Genomic DNA, 23,488 nt, shown 5'->3' on the forward strand with positions numbered 1-23,488 from the left:
GATCCAGGCAGAGCCCTGGACGATCCAGGCAAAGCCCCGGTGGAACCCCGGTGGATTGAAACGCGCGAAAATGATTACATTGATATATATTTAATATAATATCTATTATTCCAAAACAGTAATTCATGATGATTTTCTGAAAAATCCTTATGCAAGACTGGATAGAAGGGAAATGGGAAGGGTTTTAATACAAACAATGCAATCATCGTAACTTGTCGTGATTCTTTTGAAATGAACCGGACTTTGGCGGGGCTCTACCGGGATCAACCGTAGCTCCATCGTCATCCGCCGGGACTCTGCCGGCATCCCCCGGGGCTCTGCCGGCATTCATCGGGCTCTGCCAGCATTCACCGGGGCTCTACCGTAGCTACATGTATACCGGCTATATCATACCCCGGATCATCCCCGGTTTGTGCCGCAGAGCTACGGTGCTTCCCCGGTGTAACCCCGGTCGTTCCCGGCAGAGCTAAGGATGAAGCCGACAAAGCTTTACTTCCCGGATCATCCCGGACCATCCCGGTGATATTCCATCCGGGGTCAAATGCCGGATGTTCCCGGGTCATCCCGGACGTTGCCGACAGAGTTACGGATGTACCTGTGTCGTTCCCGGATCACCCCAGACGTCTACCGGGGCTCTGCCGGGATGTCAGTGAGACTGTAGCTTAAGCGTATCTCTATAGAGAAATTGATTGTGTTTAGTGCATGCATTATGAGCTATAATTGTCTGAAACTGGGACAAAAGATAACCCAGTCTGAAACTATGATATTTTAAATTCTTTACGATACCATACAGTACTATCTATTGAAATGTCGGAAATCAAATTTCGATTTTAGGAAAAATCTACAAAATTATTTAAAGATAAAACAATGTCATAAAGTTTAGAATTCCCGGTACCCTCCGCTTATCTCCGGAACAACAAAGATATCGGTAAAAATCGAACTTGATTCCAGTGAAAATGAGTGACTAAGATATCCAAAAAGTCACATGCATGAACCACCTTGTTTAACGCAAATGACGTAGCGTCAAAATATAACGCAAAGCCGTCAATACCTTTTTATGGTGTTTCAAAAGCGACACATGAATGTGATGAAATATTGTTTGTTTCTGTGAAATGACAAATCATGCCAGGATGGTAAATCGAAACCGAAACTTAGTACTAATCTAATCATGGGTAACTCACATGAAGATCATAGTTCAAAACTATCCCAAAACCAGTGCTAAATCTAATCTTCTAATGCGATAAACTTGTCAAATTTAGATTCCAGCAAGGATCACGCGGCAATAATAAACTATTGTAACACACATATTATAACGAGGTCATCAGCAAAATACGATATATCACGTATATCAAATAAATCTACTGCTGATTAGATCTCTATATATAAATGTGGATTTCAAAAAAAAAATTTAAACCAGTGACTGACTAGCTAGCAAATATGACGTTTGATGAAATATTGGTATTATTAGGAGAGTTTGGCTCCTACCAGAAAAGGGTCTACTTCCTCGTGGGTCTTCCTGCCATTAACGCAGGGGTTTTTATGATGAACAACGTATTCCTGCTAGGAAATCCAGATCACAGGTAATTATATATATTACTAATACATACGTATACAGGTACGTTACGTAATAAATATAAACGTTAATTATTACTTCAGAAACGTAAATAAATTGTCTTGTTTCCTGATTTTAAGAATTTATAATTCCCTTTTGTTTCTGAGGGAGATATACCGGGCGGAAATGGGAATGGCCGGGGCATACAGACCATATAACAGCATCAACTCTGTGGTATTAGTATTGTTATAGGTCCTAGTATGATTGTATTATTTAACATTATTTCTCTCTTTCTGTACTGTAATGATAATTACATGTACAAACATCGAGACCCATGTTGTTAATCATATCAGTTTGGCCTTGACATGATATATATCTATTGTCAAAAATGAATAGCCTACATTTTTAAAGTGGTTGATTATTGTAATTTTAAAAAACGAGTTTAAGTTGGAAAACTATATTAATACCAGTAAAAATAAAATGCCGTTCTTAGAAAATATTTGGCTGGATTTGAACGTCATGATTGTAGCGCTAGAAGGAATTGTGCAATAGTAATTTAACGCTTGGTTGTGCAGATCTATGACCGAAACGAGCACCACTGTAAGTAAATTAACTAATTTATTTCATAGTATATCAAATTGAAAGGAATAAATTAACGCACATTTTATTTAAAAATCTCAATAAAGTATAGGCAGAAAAGTGTTTCCTTTTCAAGATCATTTGTGAACATGACAACCTACCTACTGTTTTGCGTTCGTCGTAGTATCACATACCTAAGACAAGCTGATTGAGATGAACAAAAACGTCGCTGAAGCTGATATATGCTTAAATAATGCTAAAAAATGCAAAATGATTATTAAGAAAAAAAATTCAGCACATGAGTATTTTTTAAGTTTTTACGGAAACAATTTTATATAATTTAAATAATTCCTAGCCAACGAATGAAATTTAAATGGATTGATATCACATACATTGTCAACACATATAAATTCTACATAATTGTATTTCACATCACATTCTTTAAATGGATTGTTATATGATTTGCATCATTTTATACCTGCTTTTTTCCGGTAGTTATATTGAAAGCCTGTGGTGCAGTGGTAAAATGTTCGCTTATGAAGTGTCAGTTCAGGGGTTCGAATCCCAGTTCAGATACTTGAATATTTTTGTGTCTTTATATGAGCACTTTTACTCAAGAAATTAGTCAAGATATGCAAAGGAAACATATGGCTAAATAAAGCAAATACTACATGATAGTTAGAAACTCTGGCCAAGCAAAATTTCATGTGTACCAGTTTCAAACAGTCTACTACATTCGGAACTGCCTCAGCTATTATCTATAATAACCTATCCGAACACTGGCGGAAAGGGCCGAGTAGTTGCGATTGCGTGTCACTAGTTTCCGCCATTTATTTGCTCAAAGTCGGCTGTACTTTTGCGTTATACGAGTATTCACATTCCTGCGTTACACGATGTGCTACTGAAAACTGTCGTTAAAATGCAAACCGATTGAGTAATTTGTGGAACCAAAATGTAATTGAAAATGAATATCATTCAATGCTTTAGAAACTTTAAAATAATATCATTGTCTAGTAAGAATATTTTTAATAGTTATATATCAACAGACTGAACTAAGAACAAGAAATAGTATATAACATTACTAAATAATTATATTAAAGGGACTCTAATGAGCTTTTTTTTACATGACGGGACTGATTATATTCTTTCTTTGTATATCACTTTATATAAGTCTATATCAATTACTTGTGTTCGGAATATCAGATCATTTGCTCCCTTCGTTTTATACAGAATTGTCATTTTAATTATGCAAAATGAGCTAACATGAAAAGCTTTAAACTCAAAATCGTATTAAATATTAAGTTTTGGTATCATTTTAGATATATATATATATAATATATATATATATATATATATATATATATATATATATATATATATATATATATATATATATATATATATATTATTTATATATCCACATATACCACTCCAAAACCAAAATAACATATAATATATATATATATATATATATATATATATATATATATATATATATATATATATATATATATATATATATATATATTATATGTTATTTTGGTTTTGGAGTGGTATATGTGGATATATTACCTGCTAAGATTTTATATCACCCGAGCCGTCAGGCGAGGGTGATATTTTATCTTGGCAGGTAATATATCCACATATATCACTCCAAAACCAAAATAATAATTTTATTACCCTTCCCCTGTCGAGTTTAGACGATTTTTTTTAACAAATCATTGCTGTTTCAAATGAAACGTCGAAATAAGGTTCCCTTAAGGTACCCCTTCATCACAACATGACGTCACATAAATACATGACGTATTTTTTCCTGTACCTAACGAATGGTAACAAGAGAAAAGGAGTAGTCTATTGAACGCGCTTTTTTGTAATTAATATCAAGGTCATATTTGTTTTCAATACTGATGAGAATATGTATCATTACTCCACTTTGGTAAGTATTTATCATTTGACAGTTAAAAAGTGCTTGTAAATCGGAATTTACACCGCTTAAAGTCGAACCGTACGCGCATCACTTCAGCGCATGTCGTTTACAACGTGGGGTATCCAACGGGGAAATTTAGTGTGTATATTACCCGTCTGGCTCGGTTATATCAATTTCTGTTATATATATATATATATATATATATATATATATATATATATATATATATATATATATATATATTATTCATTTTTTAATAAATTATAATGACACTTATATGATGTTTAAATAATATGCATTTGTAATACCAAATTCACTATAGTTGCGTTTTTTTTTTAGATTAATTAGATGAGAACCAAAATGTTTTAAACAGAAATATAGATAACTATGTCTCTGTTTTAAAATATGACAACGGCCAAGAGTTTCAATGTTAGCTTCCACAGAAAGAAAATATCTTCTTTTTCCAGATGTGCTATTCCAGGATTTGATAATGACACATATACTGTACAAAACCAAGACCATGCTGTTATAATAAACATGACAATCCCGCCCCCGGATGATGATAACTTTAAATACAACGAGTGTTACTTGTACCCGTTCTCGCCGAACTCAAGTTACATATATGATAACTACAGTCGACCTATCAACGCTTCTACACATAAATGCGACAAATGGGTGTACGATAGGACAGTCTTTCATGAAAATGTTGTGACCGAGGTAATGTTAAAAAGCATACTATTTTCAAATTATTACTGCATTTTCTAAGTATTACTGCATTTTCTAAGTATTAATATATTTTTCTTTATTCAACAATATCATTTTCTTTATTCTAAAAGAAACATAAATTCTAAGAATTATTTGGCAAGCTATTTTATTATATCTGCTACCTTTATGTGTAGGGCATTCAAATAGATTTTGACAGACGTCGATATATGCAAAGTTAAGAGATAATACATTCCATAAGTTAATACGAAATAAAATTCCCGTTAAGTTCTAGTCTATAATTAAGAAATGATTGAGCATTTTTTATTATGAAGAACAAATTTATATATGATTATAAGTAATACTATTTCGATCTCTGATTCCCTCAGTACCCGATAGCTAAAGAACAGAGACTAACAACTATAACTATTTTGCTTAGTTTAAAAAGCTATCTGAAAACACCATTTTTGCTCCCTCTGGAATAATGTTCACATTGTATTTTAGATGTCAGTGGTGTGTGATAAGGAATATCTGCAGTCTATAGCTAAAGTGACTTTCTTCATTGGAGTTCTGTTCGGGGATTTTATCTTTGGGATGCTTTCTGACAGGTTTGTTTTATAATTAAACTTAAAGTATTCTTTCTCAAGGTTATTCGTCCAGGAAACATTAATATTTGCTATGTAAATTCTTCAAGTTTCCTTTTAATGCAGAAAAACCTGCTCGGAAAATACCGAAAGAATGGTAAATAGCTCATATATTAACCAGAAGTGAAGGTGAATACAAACAGCCTTTGGTCTAAATATAGTAGAAGCCTTAACGTGGTATATTTTTGTATAATGAAAGCATGGAGTACCTGTGTCAGCTACCATGACATGCCAAGATTAATAAAAGAGACATTCAACCATTTTTTCGCACCAATTAATACCCCTTGTCAATTTATTTTGTGTGCATATTGCACCGATTAATTGATATATCAAATGTTGAGTTAGAATATTTTTTTAACTTTTTAATGTAAAAACATGTTTGAATTTATCTGACAGACGTGGAAGAATATTGGCATTCTACCTTTCTATACAACTTCTTCTCGTCTCCACCATCGTGTTATACTGGGTGGACAACTTCGCTGAATATTTGGTAGTCAGGTTTTTTACCGGAGCTGGATGTGCTGGTATCTTCCTTGTCGGCTTCGTCATAGGTAAGAATATGGTAACGCGCATTTCAGATAAAGTACGGGACGAAACATCATGAAATAAAATCCTGTGTGCTAGGAAAATTGTGGAGACGGTTATTATATGTACCTTTACACAAAAACATCACGAATTTCGGAAAGAAAAGGAAAAACTTACTTTTTGGCTGCATCCGCCATCTTGTCTGTTTGGGTAACGAACAGCGTGATTCTCTCCCTTGAGAGTTTAGATCTTTTAATTCATGAAGCAAATATTCTGTAATGTGTCAGCCAGAAAAAATGATGTTAAAAATACATAGTATAATATTTTTTTAGAAAACGACATTTGAACAAAATTGACACTGGCCATACAAAGCTTCGATTTATTGAAATTGTAACGATTGTAAATATTAATTATTTCTTGAAAATACTGTTTTTAAAAGCGTGGAAATTATCACTATTAAAAAAATAAAGTTCGGTACATTTTTTTTCAAAAGCGTGGAATTATGGAAATTATAACAATTGAAAATATTTATTATTTCTTAAAACATTTAATACACTATTTTCAAAAGCGTATTTTACTCATGCATGTATTAAAATATACTTAAAAGCAATGGAAATGGTTGGACCGAATAAACGATTGTGGGCGGGAGTATTCTGGCAGGTATGGTTTGCCATTGGACTAATTATATTATCAGGCGTGGCTTATCTGGTTAGGGATTGGAGGACACTTCAGATTATAATGGCAGTTCCCATAGCTTTATATCTGCCATATTACTGGTAGGGAAGATTGTTTTCTATAGGTGGTTTTGTTTTTAAAAAAAATGGATTTTCAGAAGGTCTTTGTGTATCTTTCAGAAGTAAAGGCAATTTAAACTTACGAAGTTCTTACATTCTGAATAGATCAATAAATGTTGGTACATCAACAAAGTCAGATCAACTTGTTCGTCATCGTGTTTTTTTGGAAACGATAATTGCAAGACGCAAGGCAATAAATAAGATTATTGATATTGTTATTATTTTGAAAGCTTTTTGACGATAACTCACAATTTTTGTTATATCTAATGAGGATATGTACCATAACACGTTTCAATTTGCTTATGCTACCTGGCATTTACTCTACAAACAATTAGAAACCAGCTTTGGAGTAAAGCCCCTTTGCAAATAGTTCCGTTTTGTCTCACATACATTCGGCTCCTTTGTCTTGCCAGTAATGGTAAAATAAAGAATCTTTTTATCTATAATTAATTAACGGGTGCTGAAATTATTTTTCGATTATTTTATCGTTATTTACATGACAAATGTCTGTGGTTTATAACTTTGTATTTACATTATTTGCATAAGCGCTGATTTTAAAACTAGCCCCAATTTTCCAGGTTGTTACTTGAATCGTCAAGATGGCTTTTGTCTCAAGGAAGGGCAGAGGATGCTGAAAAGATTTTACGTAAAGCAGCTAAAGTGAATAAAGTGACTCTCCCTGATGATTTCCTAGATCAGTGTGACCCGGGTAATGACACGGAACGAATATGGCATTTATTCCGGTCAAGAAAATTAGCTATCAGAACTTTGATAATATTTTACAATTGGTGAGACATTAAACTTTTATAACATATATTTTCTTGTATACATTGTAGGCTACATGTTTGTTCTAAAACGAAAGTAGAACATAAAAAGTTTGAGAAATCACTTAACGTTTTTATACCAACTGAAGAATTTCTTATTTATTGAAGGATACTTGACTTTATGTACTGATATTTTAAATTTATTTTTGTAATTTGCTTCTGTTATAAGACTTTGTGGGCAGTGTTTTAATTTAACACTGAAGTGCTATAACATTGCTATTGCTATTCGGTCACAACAGCCGACTGGGTTAAATCAGTGACTTACCGCACACCTCTGTAAGTCAAAGCTCTGCCTGTATACTGGGCATGTTTTTATCTACTAGTAACTAGTTTTCGGATAGCCAATTTTATATTCAGATGGCCAACCTTGCTAGGTATAACCCCTAAAGGAGTATATGAGGTTTAATTCCAGCACCAAAGCCTGAAACTCGCCGTGCTTCTAGTGTCAAGGTGACTTAATATGATAAAACAGCACATAAACACACATAAACGTAATCTTTTTTTATATTTTTATTTACAAGGGTAGTGATAGCAACAGTATATTATGGACTTTCGCTCAATACCGGCAACCTCGGTGGAGATTTCTACCTCAATTTTCTGCTACAGGGATTGTCGGAATTTCCCGCTTATATCATTTGCTTGTACTTCTTCGACCGTCTGGGAAGAAAAAGACTCCTTCTTGGATTTTATTTTATGGGTGGATTGTCGTGTATTGCAACTCTCTTTACAAGGATATACGGAGGAGAAAGTAAGATACCAAACAAAATTTGTAATATGATATGTTAAAAAGTTAATTCAATAAACCAGCGTAACTTTGTCATAGAAACAACACAATTGGCGCTTTCTAAGTTTCATGAATATAGGCTAACAACCATACTATTTTTTTAATGTTATACTCCTAAAAAATTAAAATGGCCGAAATCTTCCATATGAGCCTGGTAGCTCGCTTCAGGTAACAGTTATTGTATATTCTGTTCAGATCAAAATATGTTTTTCCAGAACATTGCAGTAAATGCGTTGATAGCCTATGTCTATTTGGAATGCAAAAATTGAAATTGGAATTATCGTAATTTAAAACAAAGAAAGGTCAAACAAATGTTTATAGTTCGTGACAGAAATATGCAACTGCTTCAGAAATGATCCCGCAGTGGCTGGGTTTCGAACTTGCGACCTCAACAAGCGAACGTAACAAATCTCTACTCCGTCAGAGGTTGCTCTTGTAGTTATGAAAGTAGATGTGCACTCAACCGTAACATTACAAAATACAATAATGAACATTAAGGCCAAATAACACACTTGAAAGCAACACGAAAACAAAAAATACACGAAAACAAACAATAAGCACAAATGTCTTTAATTTACTAGTTGACGTGTTGTATAGTAAAAATAAATATCAATTTAAATATGTATTCCTTCATCTTTTTGTAACAGAATTAGAGGCAGCCACCATTGCACTGGCAATGATCGGCAAAATGTGTGTGTCAGGTACTTTTACAGTGATTTACGTTTTCTCCGCGGAACTATATCCTACTGTAGTGAGGAATTCTGGGATAGGAACCAGTTCATGTTTGTCACGGTTTGGTGTTATATGTGCTCCTTACATAGCTGGGTTGGTACGTAAATCTTCAAGGATAAACTTTTTTTAAAAATTATGCTGTTTTAAAGACTGATTCTTGATGATGTCAACGAGCTGACGTTAAACAGGCTGGGCGTAAACAATTTCTTCAATTCGCAAATACTTGTTTTAGCTATTTGAATATACACTTAAATTGAGTATTGATAAAAATCTTACCCCGATACACTCGCTGGTGAACTCAATACTCTTTTCTTATTTTTATAAGGCGTATATGCATATGGAAGCCAAAACATGGCCCTACGGACGGTCACATTTAAATTGCATCCAAATTATAAAGAAAGTTACACCTACAAGATTTACGGAAAATGTTCACAATATCAGGTTTCCGCAACCAGACCGTCAGATCGTGGCATCACTTTAGATTTAACAAATTATTTTGTCTGAAGTTATTTGTATGCTAAATATAAATTATTTATGTTGTGACATCCTATATCAAACTAGGCGAGAACTGAAAAAGAATAACATTTATATGATTGCAGAATACTGTAATAAAAGGTGATTTGGGGCGTGCGTTGCCATTGGTTATATTTGGGTCACTCAGTCTTTCTGCTGGCATTCTATCTTTACGACTACCGGAAACAGCCCATACACGTCTACCGGAAACAATAGATGATGCTGAAAACTTTCCAAGTTGCATGTAAGTAAGTTAAGTAGGGACGAATATACATGATATAAACTCTATAAAATACATGTAATTATTATTAAATACATTGTAGATAAAATTTATACAAGAATGTAAATTTATGCAAAGGGAATCACTCAAGTGTAGTCGGCTCAATGCGAGTTTTAGCAAGTCAAGTCAAGTCAAATAGTTTATTGGCATAAACATTTTACACGTTCATCGCCAAGTTATATGAATGGCTGTTTATAATTTAACATAAAACATTGCATATACAATTACAAATTTTGTAATAAATACATGTACAAAACATACATAATATTTAAGTACAGAAAAGTATGGTGATGGATTTAACATAGCTATATAATTACAGGCAAATAACAGTGAAACACAAAGAACAACATTGATTTTCAAATTAATATTGTTTAATATTGTTTAATATTAAAGAAAAAAATATTAACAGAAAACTAGACAGTATTTCTTTTTTCAAATGATAAGTGAATATATTTAGCTAATTTTATAATAACGTTTTTAGAAGAAGCAGTCATTATACTTTTAAATTTGTTTATATTTGGCCAAGTATAATAGTATCTTGGTAAATAAAGTGCTCTTAAATCAGAATAATATGGACATATCAATAACAGATGATACTCATTTTCAACCACTTTCATATTACATTTCACACATAATCTATTGTTTCTATCTATATTTCTGAAGCGACCTTCCTCTATAGCTAATCTATGAGCCGAACATCTAAATCTTGAAAGGGATTTTCTATGTTTATCATTTGTTATAATACTAAGATATTTTTCATAACCAAAATCAGTTTTAGTTTCTTTATAAACTTCTAATTTTCTAGATACACGCAGTTCAGCATACCAATTTTGCATATTTTGATCTTTAATACGTTGTATAATACTATTTAATTGAGAATTATTTAATACTAAGTTTGGATCCCACAAATATTGTAAACCAAGCGAATTTAACAAACGTTTTACATTTAATGTCCAGGCATTGACTAAATTATCATTAAAGTAAAGAAAAACGGAATCCCTAAATTGCTCCCTAAAACGACAAAAATGAAAACAGTGCAGGTTCGGTTTGTTTGAGACTATGCATTGACGGCACTGGAAAGTATTTATTATTAAGTTACCGTCACCTTAAAACATCACCATTTTATGCATGAACCTACCTTTTGCACACTATCTTAAAAAATTTAATTAGTTTTATATACATGCCAAATTGTATGGAAATAATAACAGGAAGCTCTATATGATTTATTATGATTTTAGTATGGCAACATATATTTTAAGTTCATATTCCTTGAAGCCTCATTTTCATGTATTCTTTATATTTTCTTTTTTTTCAATTGCAGTCAATAAGGCAACAAGAGAAAACCACGATAGAGATCTTATAAATTCATCATGTTACAGACATTTAAAGGAGGAAACATAAATGTTATAAATTGTTGTAAAAATGTTACTTGTTGTCAAAATTATATAAATATGTAACATTAGTAAAATGACTTAAAAAACTAAAATTTAGATCTACTATGTAATCAGTAGGCTCTACCGAGGAATTGGATATATGCATGTGACCTATACGCTTTGTCAAAAAATGTCCTAGATTTTATGTTGCTCGAACACGGTGCGTTTTGAATTCAACAAGCGTTTATGAATCCATCCGTTTTATTGTACAGTGTTATATATATTTATAAAGGTACAGTTAAGCAAGTTGTATCAAAGTTCGTCCATAGCTTTTAGTCATTTACTTATCTGCCCTATAACATTACAGACAGACGGACAGGAAGTCTTTGCTTTAATTTATATACATGTACACTTAATTTATTTGAACTATATTTACTTCATTTTTAGTGTGTGTATGAAACTGAATTTTTAAAACGTCTTATTCATCCTCCACGAAATAGATCTATATTATAATATAAATTGTGTTCACTATTATCAGATCATATACATGTATAACAAATCTATGTTATATGTATAATGTAAACTGTTTGATACAATACCTGTGCTGTATAGTTTATGTCAATAAAATTTCATGTCTGGCTCTTTAACATGAACATGCATCAATAAATACTCATTGGTTTGTTACCTTAGTCGACATTTGATTGTTCTAAATACACCGATCTTATATGAGTTATCATTTTATATAGACACTATGCATGAAAGTGACATAAAGCAAGCATGTGACGAGCTTTATAATATGATTTGAACGAACTTAAAGTAAGTGTATTCGAAATGACAACGAGTGTAAGATGTTATCATTACATGATATTGTAAAACAAGAAAACACCGAAAACGCTGAGGCTGTGCTATTTATAGAAATAGGTAATGGTTATATCAAAATAAAGATATGTAACATCATGTGATGTGATAATCTCAGGTAATCTATAGCTAGTAATGTGCTTAAATGCATTGTATATCTGTAACTTAGTGATTATTTTTTATTTCTGAAATAAATATAAAAACAATCTTGTATTTGTGTTATAATAGTTGTCTTAATAAATAAATAAATAAATGTTTTAATTAATAAGTAATGCGCACGTCAGTTTCTGTGAATATACATGTAAATTAAATGTGTGTACATGTATGCACGTCACACTTGAGAGAAACTCAATTTCATAATAAAATATACACCAGAATATATTTCGCATTACACATGTTATACGGGCAGTTCCATAAAAGACATCACTCAAGACAATGAGGCTAGTGATTCGAAACCTTTGTAGGTCAACAGAGAAAACCTAAGCGACGTACTCAAAAAGAGCACAAGTTTTTTTTGTGTGATTGCATTGATACAGAAATTATTTCATGCCAAAAATTCTATTACATGCCATGTGTACGTAACCACATGAAAGTCCATATTCCTTTTATTATAAAGAATGTAAGTAACTTTTGGATCGAACCCAGACATTATGTACTCTGGCTGCTCAGGTTTGATAGGTTACTACCATATTTACAGTAATCGAGCACAATAAAATGTCATAAGTATTTTAGACCATTTTGAATTTGTCTCCGTAACTAATTTACTTGATAAACGTTTATTTGTTTAAGTTATTAAATGTAATGGATAGTTTATCTCGTTTTCAAACTTCCTATATGCTGCATATCAAATTATCACCCATATTTAAACAGTAATATTTGATAATGTGCAAGCGTGATTATATTGTATGTTTTATATACAATACGATATCAAAAATGTGATGAATATAAATAGTACGACTTTTAAACCAAATTTATAAAGGTATACTTTAATATTTTAAATTTGACCTACTGAATGAAAAAATACAACTGATTTTATGTAAAAATTATGAAAGAAAGTGAAAAACAAAAATGAAATTTGATGAAGTTTTGACAGAAATTGGTGAATTTGGGACATATCAGAAAGTACTTTACTTTCTAGTTTGCTTGCCGACTATAAACTGTGGAATATTTATGCTAATTTCGGTTTTTGTATTAGGAAATCCCCATCACAGGTATGGATTTAAACCTATTTTTGTTATCATTAACCTTTAAAAAATGTATGGAACGTTATAGCTGTCAAATTTCGTGTTGTACTATTTCATAGTATTATTACTTCTTACCATGAAAATAACTATGGTTCAAAATGTTACACATACAATAACATGCGCTGTATCATAATAAAAATGATACTTATTTCGAAAACTGTGGCATTTTAAAGTGAATAAATCCATTTATTAATACTTATAAATGAAATATGGATGAAATAAAATGCGTATTTTAATTTTCCGTATTTTCACTGTAAAAATTTATTTTTCTCTGCAGTGAAACATAATTTTCCGTATTTTCACTAATATCTTGCCGGCCTAAAAAGACACAAATACAAATGGAAAGTATTTCGAATAGTAAGGTAAAAAAGTGAAAAATGTATATAATAAACTGAAAATCAAGTTGTTTTTTCCCAATAATAACAGGATTTATGTTCATCTTGCGGTATGAAATTTATCAAATTTTACTCGTGGATACTGCCATTTGTGAAATATTTATTTTCATAACACTCGATGAAAATAAATTCTGCATTTTTAGAAAAAACTTGAATATCCTCCACATATTTCCTGTGTGCGGATTGTAAAAATATTGTTGATATTGTGACTGAAAGAAATTGTCATAATTAACACTTAATTGAAAAGTGAAACAAACCTAAACTAAAAAGCAGGGGAATAGTTTGGTCCAGAAGATTTTTTTACTTTTTCGTGCAATGTTCACGTATATTAAATAACATACTAAGAGATATTCCATGTTACAAATCCGTCAATAAACGGCCGGTAGGTTATGAAAATAACATTATTTAATTCAAGTTGATCATAAATTGCCTTAAACACTTATATATGACAATTATTATTTCTGTAAATGTCTTATCAGTAGCATGCAGATAACTATAAAAGAATTCGGTAATGTTTCATTTTCAGATGCGCAATACCAGGTTACGACAACGACACATATGCCGTCCAAAGTCAAGGACACTCTGTTTTAATAAACAAAACAATTCCCCAGTCAGATGATGACGATATTAAATACGACAAATGTCACATTTTCCCCAGAAATTTTAGTAACTATGACAACAACAGTCATCCAATCAACGCTGATAAGTATGAGTGTGAGAAATGGGTTTATGATAAAACAGAATTTGAAGAAACTCTTGTTACAGAGGTAAAAATAGACACAATTTTGACTAATTTAAAACGATTTTTCTCACTCCTGCTTTACATGCACTGAAGGAAAATAATGTAAGGAAGACCTTTCACTAGCATGTTAATTTTTCTACTTGATTAAATCCTTTTTGATTAAATGGATTAAGAGCATCTAATTTATGTTTTAAAATGACCCTTACAAGATTTAAGCACGGACCAATTGAATAATTATGGACCTTTCATGGACTATTTGTGGAGGTATAACATTTTATCGGATTAAAGCACGAGCTGTCTGCCTCTGTGCGCATGTAAATCACATATCCTTTACACGTGTTTGTGTTGTGATACTTGTGAAAGTACGAACTAATTGTGAAGTAAGGATCAAAGCAAGGACGTGTAAGGTGGGTTGATACTGAAATGAGTAAATTTCAAAATGCACAAAATGTAAAGCTATAACGTTATAACACCGATAAACATAATAACAGTTACGGTAATAGATTTATTGACTTTTTACAATTAAATAATATGTATATATTAAATGGTCGAACTTCTGGCGATTACACCGGAAGTACTACTTGTAAAGGTACCAGTACCGTCGATTATTTTATATGTAATTCAAATCTGTTTAAAAATGTACTCGATCTTACTGTTAAAGATTTTTGTCCCATTTTATCAGATGCACATAATCCTATTGTTTTAACATTGAATACAAACCAAATTGAAATTGTTGAACATGTTAATAATACTGAACCATCTATTTAATTATGGGACAATAAGAAAAGTGAAAGCTTTTTACAGAAATTTGACATAAATCTTATAGAGGAATTAAATGAAAAACTTGACATTTTGAAAAATAGCGACAATTTTAATCAGCAAAATGCAGATGATTTAGTTACAAATATCTCCTAACTATTTCTTAAAACTTCTGAGGAAGCATTTGGCTATAAAATTAAAAACAACAATAAAGTAGTAAATAACAATAGCTCTTGGTTTGGATATCAGTGTAGGAAAGCAAGAAGAAACTTTCATAGAGCGAAATATTTATATAAATTAAGAAAAACTGACGAAAACAAATATAATCTTAAAGAAAAAAGTAAGATATACAAAAATACTATGCGTTCGTTTAAAAATAAACATTTGAATAGAAACATTGATAAATTTCGCAAATTAAAAATCAAAGACCCCAGGAAATATTGGAATTTACTTCGTAATAATAACAGTCAATGCAAAACGGAAGCAAGTATCGATGAAATGTATGAACTTTTCAGAAATGTTAATTTTTCAAATGATGGAACAATTAATGACAATAACACATTTGATCTAGAAAATAATGAGCAATCAAACCAAAACGAATCTATCAATTGTACTATAACATATGAAGAGATTGATAAGGCAGTAAAAATGTTGAAAAATAATAAAGCATGTGGGTTAGACCAAATAGTTAACGAACAAATAAAATGCTCATATATTTTAATGAAAGATACGTATTTCAAACTTTTTAATTTAGTATTTGAAAAAGGTGTTATACCTGAAATGTGGACTATTGGGATAATAAATCCAATATATAAAAACAAAGGTGATGCTAGTAAACCTGAAAATTATAGACCTATAACACTTCTAAGCTGTTTGGGAAAACTTTTTACCAGTATAATAAATAATAGGCTTACTACTTATGCAGATGAAAATAATATAATAAATAATAGTCAAGCAGGTTTTAGGAAGGGGTTTTCAACCACAGACCAAATTTTTGTATTACATCATTTAATCAATTACGTTAATAACAGTAAAAATAAATTATTCTGTGCTTTTATCGATCTCAAACAAGCCTTTGATACAGTCTGGAGAAATGGTCTTTGGCAAAAGCTCTTTAATCTTAATATAATAGGAAAATGTTTAAATCTCATTAAAAACATGTACGATAACATTAAATCGTGTGTCAGAGTTAACTTTGAAGTTTCAAATTTTTTCCCTAGTAACATAGGCGTACGTCAAGGAGAGAATTTGTCCCCTCTACTTTTTTCAATGTTTTTGAATGACCTTAGCGATTATTTTGCAAATAGTAATGACACTATGGGAATCACGGTACAAAATGACCAAAACGCAGACGAAATTCGTGATTTTTTAAAGATATTTATATTACTTTACGCTGATGACACTGTTATTTTATCTGAATCGGTTGAAGATTTTCAAAAATCATTACATTTGTATGAAAATTATTGTAAAATATGGAAACTTACTGTAAATACATCTAAATCTAAAATCGTAATATTCTCTAAAGGACGACAACAAAACTATAATTTTATCTTGAACAACGAAAAATTAGAGGTAGTAACGGAGTACAAGTATCTAGGAGTTTTATTTTGTAAAAGTGGATCATATACTAAAACTAAAAAGCATATAGCATTACAAGCTACTAGAGCAATGTATAGTTTAATAAGAAACTCAAATCGACTTAGTTTACCAATTGATATCCAAATAGATCTTTTTAATAAAACAATAAAACCTATTCTTCTTTATGGGGCGGAAATATGGGGATATGGTAATATAGAAGTGATTGAACGAGTCCAATTAAAATTTTTAAAGTATATTTTAAATATGAAAAGATCCACCCCAAATTATATGGTGTACGGAGAAACAGGCTGCCTGCCGCTATCTATTGATATAAACGAAAGAATAATCATGTTTTGGGCTAGATTAAAAAAGCACGATGTAAATAATCATCAAAAGAAATTGTCGTCTCTATTATACAATATTACATATAATCTTTCAAAAAACTTAAGTGAAAATAATTTTAGAAAAAAATTTCCTTGGATTGCAAACTGTAGACACATTTTTATAAATTGCGGTTTATGTAATATATGGGATACACAAAATTTTGGAAACGAGAAGTGGTTGAAATTAGCAATTAGACAGAGAAACTAAAAGATATTTTTCTAAATGATTGGTATTCCGTTATTCAAAACTCTAGCAAAAGTACATTCTACAGAATATTCAAAAAATAATTTAAATTCGAAAAATACCTTTTATCAACCCCTAAACCTTTTCTTCGTTACATGATAAAATTTCGTACACGTAACCATAGATTACCAATAGAAACCGGAAATTGGGCCCGAATACCAATCAATCAAAGAACATGTACTTCTTGTAACAATAAAATAGGCGACGCATTTCATTACTTATTTGAATGTGTTTTGCTTAATGATGAAAGAAAGAAATTTTTGAAACCCTATAATTACAGACGTGCAAATACATTCAAACTAGAACAACTAATTAATACAGAAAACAAGAGCGAATATTTGAAATTATGTAAATTTGTTAAAACAATAATTTTAAGATAATCAAATTAGTATTCACCTCATATGTGATTACTTACATTACATTCCAAGACTATTACACGAATATTTCACAGATTAATCTTTTATTACCCATAGTAAAGTGTTTGTTTGTTATAATATTTGTCTAAATAGTATGACACTTTTTTCATTTAGCTTATAAGTATGAGTCTATAAATGTCATTGTAAAGGTTTAAAATATTATGTCGTACATAATTGAACATCACTTGTCAGTTGTTTATATTATTATTTCTTTTTTTGTAACCATTCTCATCGTTTGTCGATAAATAAAAAGAAAGGTTATATAAAACGAAATTATTCCCTTAGAGAGTGTCTAAATTACGTGACTCTCCACGGTTTTTGTGGTAACATATTTACTAAGAAAATTAACAATTTGTGGTTTTGATACATCGTTAATTGAACGTACTGCAGTTCAGCAAATGATATGAATAAAAACTCTTTTTACGAATTATTTTACCACTCAAATTATATAATTATACATTGTACATTTGTTTAAAGAGCCTCTACTAACATTGTACTTATTACTAACCACATTTATTCATGTTAACATGAAATGTGTGTAATAAAGGAAATTTGACTTGACTTGACTTGACTTGAATAATAACCATTGTTCAGATTTAAACTAAGTACTACTTGTTAACTTGGGATCAGTATATAGATTTAAACTTCGGACCTTTTGTCAAACTTTGACTCTTGTACAAAATTAAACATGGCATTTATTCCAGTTATGATGCTTGTTTTTTTCCAGCTAGATCTTGTTTGTGATGATTTGGTTCTCCAGTCAGTGGCCAAGATGATGTTCTTTGGCGGAGTCATGGTTGGCTCATTTGTATTTGGACTCTTATCTGACAAGTCGGTAGTTTTTAAATTTATCGCGAATTAATTTTAAAAAAAATGTTTTTTTATTTTTGACTAAACGTGTAAAAAGGAAAATGTCTAAAATGTACAAAGTCTTGTCAGCATTGATTGCTTCTATTTTTTTTGTATTCATACATTTAACACTTTTTTGCTTTATTTTGTTTGAAATGTAGTAATTAAAACGATTTTATGAAAAGGCGATAGTTCAATGTAAACTTTGTGGAACTATAGATGTATTTATTATATAATCCCTTGTGTAGTACAAAACCAACAATATATGGCACTACAATTTATTCAAAGATTCACAATATAAACTGAATACATATCGGCTTCTTATGTGAGACTGGGACATTATCTACATAAAGAAAAGGGGTTTACAACAATATCCGTTATTGACCACAGAAGTTTTATCTTTATTTTCCAGGATCGGCAGAAAGAAGACTTTGTATATCTCCTTTATATTGATATTAGTTTCAAGTGTGACACTTTACTGGGCCGAATCATTGGAAGTTTACATCTTTTTGCGATTTCTAGTGGGAGCTGCTTGTTCAGGGATTTTCCTGACGTCATATGTCATAGGTATGACGTGAATGGAGATCCTATGTTGTATTTCAGGATCTATCAACACTTAAGTGAAATTTTATATATGTATATTATTATTCATCTAAAACAATTTTCAAACATCCAAGAATATGTTAAAGATAACTGCAAATGTTTAAACACATTATAAATGTAATCATTTAAAGATATGCATTCATTTCTTATTGAAAAATTTGGCTTAGACTTTATAGAAAATAAATTTCAATACCTCCCTTTATTTAATGAAATATAAATTCGGTAATATCTTTCAAATAATGCTTTTTGGAACTAACAATATTGACAAATCTTCATTTGAGCATCATATTTAGGATATGAAAACATAGAAAAATTAGTTACAGGATCTTTAAATGAATGGTTAATTCTTTTAGAATAATATTGAGGCTACACGTTTTTACTTACTGATAATATTATATGAGTTTTTATTATGATTTATAAACAATAGCGAGGATCGTTATTATTTTTTAGATATGCAAATATATTGTGTATAGGAATGGAAATGGTTGGACCATCAATGCGGTTGTGGGCGGGGACCCTCATCCATGCGTTTTTTGCTACTGGTCAGGTTATTTTAGCGGGTGTGGCTTATTACGTTCGTGACTGGAGACGGTTACAACTATACCTGGCAATACCAAATGTTATCTACCTGTCTTATTATTGGTATTTTTATTTTAACTTTCTGTTATTACAATTTCAATTTAAACACTTTCGCTTAGATATCTTAACTTTAGTATGGACCTCCTTAACTATTTTGTAAAATCATTTGTTTTGAATCATTTACACCTCACCACTGTTTGATCGAACTAAATGTAGAAGGATCTATATCCGGTGATTATACCCATGGGCTTGGGTCGCTATCTGTCTTATTAGAGTAGAAATGGCTTTTTCTTATATTTAAATAATTTCTTTTGCTTCTGTATGGTTTCAATTGACATAACCTGTACAATGTCCTTCACCGAGTATAGCTGAGACAAAAGATTGTCACATTACGTTTGAAAATATATTAAGGTGTCATTTTTAAAAATCTGAAAAATACACTTATCACCCCAAATACTGAGTTCACGCAATATTTACATTTTAGTAATAAAATACAAAATGAATCTTTGAAAAGAGGTTTACTTTTATTTAATGTTCACAGGCTGATTCCTGAATCTCCCAGATGGCTTTTGGCGAATGGAAGACGGAAAGAGGCAGAAGTTGTGTTACGTAAAGCTGCTAAAGTGAATAAGGTCTCTCTTAGAGAAGGAAGTTTTTTGGACGATAATGACATGGCGGCAGCAACTGGAAAAGTTTGGCATTTGTTTCGGTCAAAAGTTATGACAATTCGGACATTAGTCATATTTTTTAACTGGTTAGTTTGGTCATTACTATTTCCGTTGTGTACACTGTAGTTTTTGTAACTCTAAAACAAAACATCAGTCAAAGGAGGATTAGATTGAGAGTGGAGGTTTCCGTATTTTTCATCTTAAAGAGTGACTTACTATTTCTTCTTAATACGGTGGATATATTCATTTACGAGCATAGCATTTTATAGCTCTCAATTGATCTTCTAAATCAGAAACATTTTACCATATCGAGTACCTAATATCACAAATAGAAAATGAATAAATCATATCGCAAACCTATCTGACGATGGGTCTGGTTACAAGGTTGACTAATATCAAGATGCGTACATGATTTATAATTATACAACAAATTTTAGTCGGAAAAAAAAATGAAACGGATTAACTAAGTCATCATTGTGATGGAAACTGCGAATATATTTTAAAGCCCTGTTGACACCAATCTGTATCAATTGGTGTCTAGTAGTAATAATTATCGTATCAGGTGTAGGTTTTCTTGTCTTGACAAATTATTTGTCCAAAATTCGTCAAGGGTCGCTGATGATGCTGGTTTAATATATAATCGCACTGTGGTCAAAAATGTTGAACAAGTCTTGAATAAATCAGTTTGTTGTAAAGATAACTGTATTTCAGTGAGAATTGATTTTTGACGAAACATATTTTGACAAACGGAATATGAAGTTACAATGATGAATTTATTGTACTGTACAATTTTTTTCTAGGATGGTTGTTGCAATGGTATATTATGGGTTATCATTAAACGCGGCCAACCTTGGTATTAATGTTTATCTCGACTTTCTGTTGCTGGGTCTCTGCGAGTTTCCTGCATGTGTTCTTTGTATTTTACTCTTCAACCGACTAGGACGTAAAAAACTACATTTCATGTTCATGGTGGTAGGTGGTCTCGCCTGTATTGCTACTGTAATCACGAAAGGTAAACATGTTTTAGTAACTTTCGCATTCTCCTTCATACTCTGATGCTGCAAATATTACAAACACGTTAAAATCATGATAAGTTCTCCTGAGCGTGATTTAACAGGAAAAGTTGTTAATAAAGGCTAAACAATACATTATCTTATTGTGAAAAAATAGCCCCTTACCCTAGAAAATAAGTATTTTTAAAATTCTATTACATAATACATATTTCATAAGGTATGTTTGTACGACATAAGTCCATGTAAGTTAAAATTTTATTCCAAATATACAAGATGCATACCTTTTTTAATGTTTAAGTTTACTTTAATTATATACATATAAAACATAATTTGATTCATCTTAAATCAAAGAACTCTATTCTGTATTCATATAACAGATTCCGAAAGCACAACAATAGCCCTTGCTTTGATCGGAAAAACCGGGGCATCAGGAGCATTCGCTTCCATTTATGTATTTTCTGCCGAACTTTATCCAACCACTGTACGGAATGCTGGAATCGGAGCTAGCTCTTGTGCAGCACGCATAGGTGCGATGGCGGCACCGTACATAGCAGATATTGTAAGTACAGATTGCCGCGATTTTTATGTTGATTTAAATGTATGATAAAATTCACAATTCATTTGCATATGAATTTGAACAAAAGAATATCGTGATATGTATCGTGATTGAAAAAAGGCAATGTACAGCCCTTACATGCAACCTATATTGAAATTTGATTGATTTCATAGTTGATTACTAATTATGCTGTCAAATTCCTATGTGCTACTAGTTGATAGTCAATTCTTTATGTATTTTAGTTGTTTCCTTTCAGAATCAATTACTAAACAGCGATTTAGGAGAAGCACTACCAATGGTTATATTTGGATGTGCAAGTCTTGTTGCGGGTTTATTAACATTACTATTACCAGAAACTGTAAACAGACACCTGCCGGAGACCATTGAAGACGCTGAACGTTTCCATCTGTAAGTATATTAACAATCTACTGGAACGTTAATCCATTTTATAAAAGTTGGTAATTGGTAATGTAGTACTAAAGAATGGTGCATTTTGCAATTTGAACATGAAGTTTTGAAACTTTTACTTTGCAAAAAGTAAGTAAAACTACAGAATGTTGACATGCAAATTTTTATTTCAGAGTTGTATCAGTCCATGAAGAAAAGAAACCACTACTAGAATGATGTATGGAATACGCTAGTAATGGCTACAACTCATCAATGTCAAACCATGCTTTATTACATGGACATACGAATAAATTTGAAGAAAAAAATGGATTGAATAAAACAAACCTTATATAAAAGCTATTTGTATAAAACTTCTATCCAAGAACATTATTTCTGTTGACCACTTGAATGTAGGGTATTGTTTATCAAAGGCGACTTTAAATTGTTTGTTTATTCAGTTCCATACAACTATAAATATCAAAATAAATATTTGGAATTATCCTGTCGTGATGAAAATAGCTATCTGTTTGTTTTGTAATGAACACGGACTACAGTTACTGTTGCTCTCGAAAAGCAGGAAAACAACAGCAAATTGAATATGCGTTATATGAAAACAGTAGCTATTTTTGCTGGGTTTTCCGTCGCTCAAGTACCTTAAAGGTATTTATTGGTTAATAAATACATCAATTGTCCCTTCCCGCTTTATGTCATGAACGAACACATGAGTAGAACAACCACCGACGTTCCATAAGCTAGGTGGATAAAAATAACAGATTCATTTTTAAATCATATTTTGCACTTAGTTGACTTAATATAAAAAATACTACAAATTTTATGAAAACCGTACATTTCATGTAATTGAATGTAAGAGTAAATAAAAATATTTACACATACATGTAATTCCAGTGTGATACCAAGGACGACTACATGATAGTCCGTTAAATTATATTATCAACATTAATTGATGCGTATGAGTGTACTGACT

General features: G+C 31.2%; 1 protein-coding gene across 1 annotated transcript; it reads left to right on the plus strand.

Annotated features, from left to right (window-relative positions):
- Nucleotides 1–1,237: 1,237 nt before the first annotated feature.
- On the plus strand, nucleotides 1,238–22,749 carry LOC132712907 (uncharacterized). The gene is made up of 19 exons (XM_060695343.1): nucleotides 1,238–1,580; nucleotides 4,526–4,775; nucleotides 5,265–5,368; nucleotides 5,801–5,955; nucleotides 6,537–6,705; nucleotides 7,302–7,511; nucleotides 8,069–8,295; nucleotides 8,979–9,160; nucleotides 9,663–9,820; nucleotides 13,152–13,298; nucleotides 14,253–14,493; nucleotides 18,576–18,679; nucleotides 19,110–19,264; nucleotides 19,774–19,942; nucleotides 20,421–20,633; nucleotides 21,348–21,559; nucleotides 21,938–22,119; nucleotides 22,373–22,524; nucleotides 22,698–22,749. The coding sequence occupies exons 1-19, from the start codon at nucleotides 1,438–1,440 to the stop codon at nucleotides 22,738–22,740; spliced, it is 3,216 nt and encodes a 1,071-aa protein (XP_060551326.1). The 5' UTR covers nucleotides 1,238–1,437; the 3' UTR covers nucleotides 22,741–22,749.
- The last annotated feature ends 739 nt before the right edge of the window (nucleotides 22,750–23,488 follow it).

This window comes from Ruditapes philippinarum, unplaced genomic scaffold, assembly GCF_026571515.1.
Source record: "Ruditapes philippinarum isolate M1 unplaced genomic scaffold, ASM2657151v2 ctg1161_1_1_1_1, whole genome shotgun sequence".
Lineage (NCBI taxonomy): Eukaryota > Metazoa > Mollusca > Bivalvia > Venerida > Veneridae > Ruditapes > Ruditapes philippinarum.

Excerpts from the sequence above, each read along its gene's own strand:
- LOC132712907 (XM_060695343.1), top strand. The coding sequence starts at position 1,438 with ATGACGTTTGATGAAATATTGGTATTATTAGGAGAGTTTGGCTCCTAC. Across the intron at positions 14,494-18,575 it reads AAGAAACTCTTGTTACAGAG|CTAGATCTTGTTTGTGATGA; the intron begins GTAAAAATAGAC and ends GTTTTTTTCCAG. Across the intron at positions 21,560-21,937 it reads TGCTACTGTAATCACGAAAG|ATTCCGAAAGCACAACAATA; the intron begins GTAAACATGTTT and ends TTCATATAACAG.